Source organism: Mercenaria mercenaria, chromosome 18 (assembly GCF_021730395.1).
Source record: "Mercenaria mercenaria strain notata chromosome 18, MADL_Memer_1, whole genome shotgun sequence".
NCBI lineage: Eukaryota > Metazoa > Mollusca > Bivalvia > Venerida > Veneridae > Mercenaria > Mercenaria mercenaria.
Genome location: NC_069378.1, coordinates 19,178,985 through 19,191,479, shown reverse-complemented (window position 1 = coordinate 19,191,479; position 12,495 = coordinate 19,178,985). Strand labels below are relative to the sequence as shown.

General features: G+C 36.1%; 1 protein-coding gene across 2 annotated transcripts in view; it reads left to right on the top strand.

Annotated features, from left to right (window-relative positions):
* Positions 1-12,495, top strand: part of LOC123538004 (acyl-CoA 6-desaturase-like) — a 113,800-nt gene that overhangs the window by 70,418 nt on the left and 30,887 nt on the right. For both annotated transcript variants that reach the window (XM_053530773.1, XM_053530772.1), the window contains exons 6-8: positions 8,408-8,467; positions 11,061-11,126; positions 12,401-12,461. In XM_053530773.1, coding sequence (XP_053386748.1) covers positions 8,408-8,467; positions 11,061-11,126; positions 12,401-12,461 — 187 coding nt within the window. The remainder of the gene's footprint in view (positions 1-8,407; positions 8,468-11,060; positions 11,127-12,400; positions 12,462-12,495) is intronic.

The following is a 12,495-nucleotide window of genomic DNA, read 5'->3' as shown; positions in this document are numbered from 1 at the left end:
TGGTCAGATTGATAACCTTGATGAATTCTAGGCCGAGTTTGAAAATGGGTCATCTCGGGTAAAAAACTAGGTCACTAGGTCAAATCAAAGAAAAACCTTGTGTATGCGATAGAGGCTGTATTTTTCAATTGATCTTCATGACATTTGGTCAGAATGATTGCATTGATGAAATATAGGTCAAGTTTAAATATGGGTCATCTGGGGTCAAAAAGTAGGTCACTAGGTCAAATCTAAGAAAAACTTTGTGTATGCGATAGAGGCTATATTTTTCAATTGATCTTTCTGAAATTAAGTCAGAATGATTGCCTTGATGAAATCTAGGTAGAGTTTGAATATGGGTCATCTGAGGTCAAAAACTAGGTCACTAGGTCAAATTAAAGAAAAACCTTATGTATGCGATAGAGGCTGTATTTTTCAATTGATATTCATGAAATTTCCTCAGAATGATTGCCTTGATAAAATCTACGTTGAGTTTGATTATGGGTCATTTGACTCAAAAAGTAGGTCACTAGGTCAAATCAAAGAAAACCCTTCTGTATGCGATAGAGGCTGTATTTTTCAATTAATCTTCATGAAATTTGGTCAGAATGATTGCCTTGATGTAATCTAGGTCAAGTTCGAAAATGGGTCATCTCGGGTCAAAAAGTAGGTCACTAGGTTAAATCAAAGAGAAACCTTGTGTATGCGATAGAGGCTGTATTTTTCAACTGATCTTCATGAAATTTTGTCAGAATGATAGCCTTGATGAAATCTAGGTCAAGTTCGAATATGGGTCATCTGGGTTTAAAAACTAGGTCACTAAGTCAAATCAAAGAAAAACCTTGTGTATGCAATAGGGACTGCAATTTACACTGGATTTCATAAAATCTGGTCAGAATGGTTGCCTTGATGAAATCTAGGTCAAGTTTGAATATGGGTAGTCTGGGGTCAAAAACTAGGTCACTAGGTCAAATCAAAGAAATACTTATTTATACTCAAGTTTTTTTGCTCCAATTTTAATGATAATTGGTCAGAATATTTTTTTCCATGAAATCATTAGGTCAAACATGTTTACACTGTTATGGTGTGTTATGGTGTGTTTCTCAGGTGAGCGACCTAGGGCCATCTTGGCCCTCTTGTTAGCTCGACTATTCGAAGAATAGTCTAGCTATTCTACTCACCCTGGCGTGGGCGTGGGTGTCGCCGTCGCCGTCGGCGTCACACCTTGGTTAAGTTTTTACATGCAAGTACATACAGCTATCATTTAAAGGCATATAGCTTTGAAACTTATTTTTTCTTTTTCTAGGTCAATTACCAACCTCACTGGGTCAAGTTCCGTAACTCTGACATGTATTTTGAGCAAATTATGCCCCCTTTTGGACTTAGAAAATTCTGGTTAAAGTTTTACATGCAAGTTACTATCTCCAAAACTAATGCAGATATTGAATTGAAACTTCACATGTGTCTTTGGGGTTATAAAACTAGTTGATAGCATCAAGTCCCATAACCCCGACCTTCATTTTAGCCAAATTATGCCCCCTTTGGACTTAGAAAATTCTGGTTAAAGTTTTGCGTGCAAGTACATACAGCTATTACTAAAAGGCATATAGATTTGAAACTTAATTTTTCTTTTACTCTGACATGTATTTTGGGCATATTATGCCCCCTTTTGGACTTAGAAAATCCTGGTTAAAGTTTTACATGCAAGTTACTATCTCCAAAGCTAATGCAGATATTGAATTGAAACTTCCCATGTGTCTTTGGGGTTATAAAACTAGTTGATAGCATCAAGTCCCATAACTCTGACCTTCATTTTAGCCAAATTATGCCCCCTTTGGACTTACAAAATTCTGGTTAAAGTTTTACATGCAAGTTACTATCTCCAAAACTAATGCAGATATTGAATTGAAACTTCACATGTGCCTTCGAGGTTATAAAACTAGTTGATAGCATCAAATCCCATAACTCTGATATGCATTTTGGTCAAATTATGTCCCCTTTTGAACATAAAACTCTCTTGATATTTAACATTTTGGGTAATATTTTCCTGCTTCTGGGACAATATTTCGAATAGTCGAGCTTGGCTGTCTTACGGACAGCTCTTGTTCATCTGGCTCTGCCCCCTATTTCCAGAGTTATGGCCCCTGAAATAGGTCAAAATGCACATTTTCACCTTGTGACGCACCTAGCTCAAAAAGTATTTGACATAAATTGATGAAAACTTCCATGAGTCTTTGTCATGATATAAACTTGGGCATCTCTTTTTTTCGTCTGGCTCCGCCCCTTTTTTTTGAAGTTATGACCCCTGAAATAGTCAAAAAAGCACATTTTCACCTAATGACGTGCCTAGCTCAAAAAGTATTTGATGTAAATTCCTAAAACCCTGCATGAGTCTTGATTATGATGTGACCTTGCACACTTGGCATTCTTCTTGAGAATCTTATTGCTTATTACAGAGTTATGGCCCTTAAAATAGCCAAAATAGTGGATGTTTTGTTTGTGATGCTCATAGGTCAAAATGTATATGGCCTAGAATAATGAATCCTTTATATAAAATGTTTGTTGAGGCTATATCTCCTTAAAACTGCAAACATGAATTATTGAATTATTTCCCCTTATTTATGACAAATGTACCAGTGGGGGCACACCCTGTGTCCTACAGACACATTCTAGTTTTATTAACCCTTAGCCTGCTGTCTGCAAGTGATTCTGCCTTTGCGACCAGTGCAGACCAAGATCAGCCTGCACATCCGTGCAGGCTGACCATGGTCTGCACTGTTCGCCATTCAGTCAGTATCTTTTTGGTAAGCACCCCTTGTAACAGTTAAAGGTACTGTCCAGATTGAAAGATGGACAAGTTCATTATAGAAATTTAGCAGGGTAAGAGTTAAATACAGCCTTGGTTGATAAACTTTCTGGAACTTAAAGTTGCTTATTGAGTGCAACTGGTATATGTTCCTACCTGGAACTAACAATACCTAGATTGCTGTATGTTCCTGCTTTGGAAAAAGTGTAGATAATGTTTGTTCCTTCCTTGAACTTACTTGATGGGTTCCTTCTTGGAACTAACAGTGTCAAAGTACAAAATTTAATGCAAATGTATAAGTATTTGTTCTTTCGCAGAACAAAAGTACTTGAAGCTTGGTGCAGATTTATGTTTCTGCCTAGAAATTAATGACCAATGTGTTATGTACATGCAGGTAAATGACCATTGACAGCAGTGCCTGTACTGTATATTTTATGCAGCTACTGACAAAGCAGATAGAATATTAAAACTACCTGCACTAAGGCTACCTGAAAGAGACTGTCAAAGACCTATATTCATGTATATTCTAAACTACATTGAAATTGCAAATGCAGAAAATTTAATTTCAATTTTAACAATACCTTTCCTCAAAATATACTGCCGCAGGTAAAACCTTTTGTTAAAAACTTTGATCTTTCAGGGTTAATTTTGTTTGTCTACATGTCATGTTCAAGGTCTATGCTTTTTTGTATGGCGCACATGTATATAGTGGACAAATTTTTGTTAAAGTTTATCACCCAAGGCTGTATTTAATAAAATTAAGATAGTAGTAGACAATCTGAGGCCATTTCTTAACAACTGCACAATTTTTGGTTGCGGGTTTATCCCGCTACCAAAGTTAAGTGTATTTCTGACAATCATGTAGCATCTTTATTTGATTCCAAATCACATCCAAAGGAATTTGTTCATGTGCTACACAAAGTAGTCCCATTCATGAACAATGCGGATGAATTATCAATGATCAAGCAATTCTTATTTATCCTCTATCCATTCACACTGGCCATTTAGATTATATAAGATCTGTCAATGATTAGGTATTCCAGCTCATGGTTACATCACTGACTTCCTGCTGTTCATGTAAGGTCAAGCAGAGTTTATCTTTGATATGAGGCACATTAGTATTTGTTTCTTATATATGTATAGTTATACATTGGCATTTAAAATGAAAATAACCCTAGCAAAACCCGCAACCACCAGACATCTCAAGGCTTTGATTATTCCTGCAATAGTGTTGCTTCGTATGTTTAATTACCCCACCCACTTTTTCCAAGTTTGAGTGTGTACCACTCTTCCAATATTAATCAGAGTGTACTGATATACTGTCATTTTTAGCCCACCATCATCAGATGGTGGGCTATTAAAATCACTCTGCGTCCGTGGTCCGTCCGTCCGTCATTCCGTCCGTCCGTCCGTTAACAATTTCTCGTTATCGCATCTCCTCAGAAACTACTAGGGGGATTTTGACCAAACTTTGTCAGAATGATGTATTGGTACCCTAGTTGTGTCCCCCTGAAAATCAGACTGGTTCAACAATTTATGAGTGAGTTATGGCCCTTTGTTTATTTCTATAATTTACATAGATTTATATAGGGAAAAACTTTGAAAACCTTCTTGTCCAAAACCACAGAGCCTAGGGCTTTGATATTTGGTATGAAGCATTATCTAGTGGTCCTCTACCAAGATGATTCAAATTATTTCTCTGGGGTCAAATATGGCCCCCCCTGGGGGTCACATGGTTTATTTAGACTTGTATAGGGAAAAACTTTGAAAAACCTCTTGTCCAAAACTACAGGGCCTAGGGCTTTGATATTTTGTATGTGACATCATCTAGTGGTCTTCAACTAAGATTATTCAAATTATACCCCTAGGGACAATATGGCCCCACCCTGGGGGTCATATGGTTTACATAGACTTATATAGGGAAAAACTTTGAAAATCTTCTTGTCCAAACCACAAAGCCTAGGGCTTTGATACTTGTAATGTAGCATCATCTAGTGGTTCTCTACCAAGTTTGTTCGAATTATCCCCCTAGGGTCAAATATGGCCCCGCCCCGGGGGTCACATGGTTCATATAGACTTATATAGGGAAAAGCTTTTAAAATCTTCTTGTCAATAACTACAACATTCAAATTTGGACATGTATATTTTTGAGTGGCAAGACGAACCTTGACATGAGTTGACCTTGATTTTGACCTAGTGACCTACTTTCACATTTCTATAGCTACAGCCTTCAAATTTGGACCACATGCATAGTTTTGTGCACTTGAAAAAACTTTGACCTTGATTTTGACCTAGTGACCTACTTTCACATTTTTGAAGGTACAGGTATCAAATTTGGACCATATGCATAGTTCCATGTTTCAAAATGAAATTTGACATTGATTTTGACCTAGTGACCTACTTTCACATTTTTGAAGGTGCAGTCTTCAAATTTGGACCACATGCATAGTTTTGTGTTCCGAAATGAAATTTGACCTTGATTTTGACCCAGTGACCTACTTTCTCATTTCTCAAGCTACAGCCTTCAAATTTGGACCACATACATGGTTTTATGTACCGAAACAAACTTTGACCTTTACATTGACCTAGTGACCTACTTTCACATTTTTGAAGGTACAAGCTTCAAATTTGGACCACATGCATAGTTCTGTATTCTGAAATAAAATTTGACCTTGATTTTGACCTAGTGACCTACTTTCACATTTCTCAAGCTACAGCCTTCAAATTCGGACCACATGCATAGTTTTGTGTACAGAAATGAACTTTGACCTTAAGATTGACCTAGTGACCTACTTTCACATTTCTGTAGCTACAGGCTTCAAATTTAGACCACATGCATAGGATTGTGTACCGAAACAAACTTTGACCTTGACATTGACCTAGTGACCTACTTTCACATTTTTGAAGGTACAGGCTTCAGATTTGGACCACATGCATAGATTTGTGTTCTGAAGTGAAATTTGACCCTTGATTTTGACCTAGTGACCTACTTACACATTTCTCAAGCTAAGCCTTCAAATTTGGACCACTTGCATAGTTTTGTGTACCGAATTAAACTTTGACCTTAAGATTGATCTAGTGACCTACTTTCACATTTCTCAAGCTACAGCTTTCAAATTTGGACCACATGCACAGTGTTGTGTACAGAAATGAAATTTGACCTTGAGCTAGTCAGTAAGTCTTGAAATTTGGAACACTCCAAAATGGCACATTGGTGGGCGCCAAGATCACTCTGTGATCTCTTGTAATGTTTATTTAGTTTACAATATCTGCTGAAAATAACACCTGAATATCTCAACTAATAAAAAATGTTTTACATTTTTGGTGAAGTTCGTCCATTGAAAATCATTAAATTTGATTAGGCCACTTTGTGGCTCTATGATGAAAAAAGTATTCAAGACAATTTAAAATGCAACATGTTGTGTGAATGTCCATTGCATAGTTATTTTATCATGAAAGTTCAAGGTAAAAAGTTTGAACCATTTTTAAAAAAAAACAACGAAAATTGTGTTCCTGGCTGGTTACATGTCAAATTACCCCACCCACTTTAAATGTGAATATCTATAAAAGTAAGTCAAAACTGGTAACAGTAACACTTGTTAATGAAACTTAATACATGTAGGTATATTGTCATAAAATATAAAGAAAACCAAAAAACATTTTGTGCAGACACCTAACTGGGACCCCCACCCCTTTGCTATTTTGGCTTTTGCAGCCATATAGAGACTTCATTTATGGTTTGATTTGATACAAACTTGCAAAATATCTTTAACAACAATAGATCTTGGATTCCATGATGAATCCGTCAGATCCAATCATAGGTTCCAGAGTTACAGCCCCTGATTGACCCCTGAAAGAGCCAAAATTTGTTAATTTTTACCTTGTGAACACGATAGAAGTGACATTTTACATTCGATTTTAACCACACTTACACACAACTTAAGTCACAATAAGATCTTGGTTCCTTTCGAAAACCAGCTAGATTCCATCATGGGTTCTAGAGTTACTGCTCCTGAAAGGGGCAAAATTTTCTATTTTGGCCCTTTCAGCCATATAGAGGTTTCATTTATGCTTTGATTTGATACAAACTTGCACAGAATATTTATCTTGATGATCTCTAGGCCGAGTTCGAAACTGGGTCATGCAAGGTCAAAAACTAGGTTACCAGGTCAAATCAAAGGAAAAGCTTGTTAACATCGTAGAGGCCACATTTATGACCCTATCTTCATGAAACTTGGTCAGAATGTTCATCTTGATTATTCCTATGCCAAGTTCGAAACTGGGTCATATGGGGTCAAAAACTAGGTCACCCAGTCAAATCAAAGGAAAAGCTTGTTAACACTCTTGAGGCCACATTTATGAGCCTATCTTCATGAAACTTTGTCAGAATGTTTATCTTGATGATTCCTAGGCCAAGTTCGAAACTGGGTCATGTGGGGTCAAAAACTAGGTCACCCGCTCAAATCAAAGGAAAAGCTTGTTAACACTCTAGAGGCCATATTTATGACCCTATCTTCATGAAACTTGGTCAGAATGTTTATCTTGATGATTCCTAGGCCAAGTTCGAAACTGGGTCATGTGGGTTCAAAAACTAGGTCACCACTCAAATCAAAGGAAAAGCTTGTTAACACTGTAGAGGCCACATTTATGACCCTATCTTCATGAAACTTGGTCAGAATGTTTATCTTGATGATTCCAAGGCCAAGTTTAACAGGTGAGCGATATAGGGTCATCATGAACCTCTTGTTAACATAAAGTTGGTGTGTTTCTAGCAAATAATAGATTTTCTTGAACTGCATATATTAATTCATGTTGTCTGCATTCGCTGGGATTTGAAGCGTTATGGTTTTTACCCCACTTGATACCACAAATGTAAACAAAATATTGCGCATGCGCAGTGCAATTTTCATGCCCCGATGTGACGTAAGATTGTTTTGTCAACACAGGTAAGGTATCTTTATGACATGTTATGCTTTTCGTAACCTGTGGGCAATTGTGTTTTCCAACTAAGTAAACACAAGCGCCGGGATGATATGAATGAAACTACAGCTCGAATAACGCTAGAATAAAGCCGTTAATTAACTTGCCCAAAAACTATTCCTGTCTGGAAACTGGTTCCTAGCCAGTAGAAACCTTAAACATTTGAAACAAAAGGCAATGTTCTAACTTAACATATGTATTACTTTACCATTGTTTTTCTTAAATGTAACATATTTATGAAAGTTTCACTTTTAAAAAAATTCTTATATGAATGTTTTACGAGGCATTTTTCCTAGTTTTATAGGCCACCCCAATTTCCAAAGCATGGAAAAAGCACTGTTACCTCTGACAGGTCATCATGTAGGGATTATGTGTTTTACAAACAGATCTTGTTTACTTTTGTTGGTTAGTTATGGTTGCATACAATTTCTTCTATACTTTTGATCATTTACCTTTCTGTTAAAAAAATGCAAAAAGCTTGTATCATAAACATGGTGTGGTTTAAATTTTCATTTTTCTGTCTTCAAACACAGCCTCCTTGCTGTGACTTGATATTGTATATCAGTTCATGGTTCCAGTTAGATTAAGCTGTATAGGGACACATGTGCAGCATGTACTAAAAGTTTGTTCACCATTTTACAGGGTGCTTCAGCCCATTGGTGGAACCATATGCATTACCAGCATCATGCTAAACCAAATATAGTAAGTAATTACCAACTTTGTAATGTGCTACATAATTGTCAGGTAATTGATTACAGATTTGAAACGCAACAAGAGAGAAGCTTCTGTGACCAAGACCCATACATGTGATCACTCTGAACTGCAAAAGTGGTAGATTTGTTTCCAAAAAGTGGTAGATTGGGTATCAAAAGTGGGAGATTTTTTTCTTGCCGTATTTACCTGGTTTACCGTAAATACAACAAGATAATTTGTGACACAAATAATTTTTTTTTATTATTATTAATCAATGAATACATTTTTGTTTGTACAGACTACAGGCCTCTTTTGAAGATCTGAGAAGTTTTTTGCTCACACTAAACCTAAAAATTCACTGTCCTCATTGAACTTACACCTTAACAATGAATTCAAAGTTCTGTTTGCCAAATTGTCTCTGTGATCTGTTTGAATTTTTCTAACCATACTAAAACACCTCTCGAGATCAGCATTGCTGTGGGGCAGAAAAAGGACAGTCAGAGCTACTTCACTGAGCTGTCCAAACCTCTTTCCATCTTCAACCAGAAACTGTCAAGACTCGTGTCTTCACTGATAAATGGCAGCTCCGAGTCTGCACTCAGCTGGTAGTCAGATACTCATCCATCAGCTGGTCTGCTTGAACATGGCACCCAAAACAAAAGTTTGTTGGCCAGACTTAATACTGTAAAAAATAAAAAAGACAAAATACTTATTTGCAGAATATTTGTGGAAAATACCTCAAATTAAGAAATGTGTGTAATTAGCACTTTGTACAGGCTTGTAGATAGACAGCACTGTTACATTACCAAATTTGCAAAACCTTTTAATAAAATGTTTAGATAAATAAAATTATGTCAGCTATGATCAGAGTGAAGGTATAATAATTCATTAATCATGTTAATTGCTCTGAAAAACGTAAATAAAAATTGAAAAACAACATACCTCCAGCACCCTCTAAACTCGCTAATTGACACTAATTGGAAAGTCATCTTTTCACACCTCCTGATTTCTGGCCTTAGACTGTGCTTTGATGTGTTTTAATCCTTCTGCCCAATTAACAGCTTGATAAAGTCATAATTGACATGTGTTTTTGTGTACACAGTCCCAGGTCAAGGTAAACGTGACTGGTTTACATTCCGTAAAGTCAAGTTAGACAAATGTTAATCGATGTCATATAACCAGTCTCTACTTGTCTGCTTCACTGGCTTTATCACAGTAAATCATACGCATAACTCAAACTTCGCAAACCAGTCCCATTTTTTGTTTACCGTGAAAAAATCAGCTGTTTTAACAAATTAAAAAAAATTGTCGGCGATCTATTTGAAAGATCGGTAGATTATTAACCAAAATTTGTAGCGCAGGAGTTACCATTGAAAATCGGTAGTCCACCGCTGAAATCGGGAGAGATCACCTGTATGAAGACCACTTGCCCCAATCCTTTGTGGGTTCAAGCAGTGTGTGGCTAGTTTTGTGAGGAAGACATTCAGTTGGCGTAAGGAAGGTCTGGGGTTTGAACAAAGTGCACCCAGTGCCTAAAATAATACCTGGAGGGGCAACCAGGGTTCTTTACCATTAAAGTTTGTAAAATCACCTTATAACCTGAACTGTGTCATTGTGACAAAAACTCAACATACAAATAAACTAATGTGACAAGAAATTATCAGCATTCTGTTATACTAAATACAAGTTTGTTAAGACAGTGCAAAATTACATGAATTTTGTTGAATGAAATATATTGAGTATTATCACCTGGAAAATTCAGTGACTGACTGCCACTGTAATGCTTAGCCCAAAGTTGTATGAATATGTAATGATCAGTGTCCAGTGTAGTTAGAAGTCAACCGAAATTTAACAGTTTAATACTAACTTGATCCAAAGTAAAATACATGTATATATTGACTAATTACCAATCTCACAATGTTTTAATCACCCACCTCATGATAAATGTAGTAAGTACTTGCCAACTTTGTGATTTTATACCTAATTGCCAGTCTTGTGAATTAATCAGTTCAGATGTAAATTGATAACAAATTCTAGATATTTGTTTGCTGGTTTTTATCTTGTTTTTTTTCTGTAATTCTTCTCTTGTAAAAAAAACCCCGAAGAAAAATGGATCATAAATAAATGAAAGATATTATTAATTTGTGAAATAAGCAGTACCTTAGCATGGTGTATTGTCTGATTTGCCACAGTTTCAGAATTCAGATGTGCAGGAATTTAACCACGGGCATTTGGCCCCAAGTGCTGAAATATCCAAGCATCTTAATGATGAACCATGGTAAATCAAATGTTAAATCAGAAGAAAGCCATGTTTATTTTCATTCTTCCATGTTAATTGAAATACATGTATTATGATAAAAATTATGCTAAGTTACGTTTATCAGAGTTATAATGAACTGGACGTCATGCAGTAGTTTCACTTCATGATTAACATCATAATATTCTCTCACCGGTCTGCTCATGAACTGTGGTTTATTGCAAATGTAATCTCTTTTGTTTACTTCTTTGTTTAACTAAAATGTATCTGATCGTGTAACAATAGAGAATAAATCTATAGTTGTTACATTCTTAATGTGTTTTATAAAAAATGTTATTTTTGCAGATTGATAAAGACCCAGATGTGAGAATGGACAGGTTGTTTGTAGTAGGAGATGTTATGCCAGTAGAGGTAAGGCTTGGTTATTGGCATTTCCTGTATGTTGGGAAAGCATTCTTTGCTTTTTAATTTCATGTTGTTTTATAAAAAAAATACAAAAAGGTACGACATTTTACAGAAAACATTTGATGGTGGGTCTTTACAATTTTTGGGTTCCTAGGACCAAATTTGGGCTTCCTCAGGGGTCAATGGATTGACATATTTATGCATGGGACTAACAGCATTATTGTAAACTTTAATAAATCATTTTTCCCGAAGTTACAAGGCTTAGAGGTGTGATATTTTACATGAAACTTTTGCAAGAGGTCCTCTTTTTCATTTTGTTTAAGCTGGGTACAAGGGACCAAACTTGATGCTGCTTTAGTGTCAGTGTTTTGGTCATTGGCATTAGGTAGTAGTCCTCTATTAAGTTTGTTCAAACCTGGTCAGAGGAACCAAGTTTAGGGCAATCACTGGGGTCAGTGGATTTGTATAGAGTTTCATAAGGAAAATTTTAAAATAATGTTTTCAGTTAGCAACACTTTAAGGTAAAAAAGTTATTTTCTGTATACAATATAGTATTATTGATACTTGTGATTAGACAGTGTTCTTTCCTTTTAACATCCCATCTTCATGGTCAAGGTCTCACAGCTCTTACTCAGTCATACCTGTTCCTGAATGATTTTCACTCTGAACATTATTGTTATATTGGCACGTCAGGGTTAAAAGGTCAAGGTCAGAAAAGAGCACTTTACTGCCAGTTGTTGTTAGCTGGTCATGGCATTGCCCTTAAGTCAGGGTTAAAAGGTCAAGGTCAGAAAAGAGCACTTTACTGCCAGTTGTTGTTAGCTAGTCATGGCATTGCCCTTAAGTCAGGGTTAAAAGGTCAAGGTCAGAATAGAGCACTTTACTGCTAGTTGTTGTTAGATTGTCATGCCCTTAAGTCAGGGTTATAAGGTCAAGGTTAAAAAAGAGCACCTCACTGCCATCATGGCTATCTTGATGGGGAAACAACTTTTACAACTAATGTGTACTGGCTTTAGCCGCAAATATCCCCATAATGTAGAACTGATGCTCATATTTTGATGCGATCATTTTAAAGAGGATAATACAAATAAGAGAATTGCTTACTTTTATTAGCTATTTGATTGATTAAACTTCAGATCTGTATCATAAATAGAAAACTTTGAGATTTAAGACTGGGAGTCCAAGTAGACTATAACAGTTTCATCTGCCAGAAGAAGGACATGTACCTTTTTTGCTATGATTTTGTCATGCTTAAGTATACTGATATGTCTTATTTACAGGTTGCAAAATCCAGAAAGAAAAGTATGCCTTTCAATTGGCAACATAGGTACTTCTTTGCATGTGAGTATTTTCACCATTGTACAGTTTTTATGCC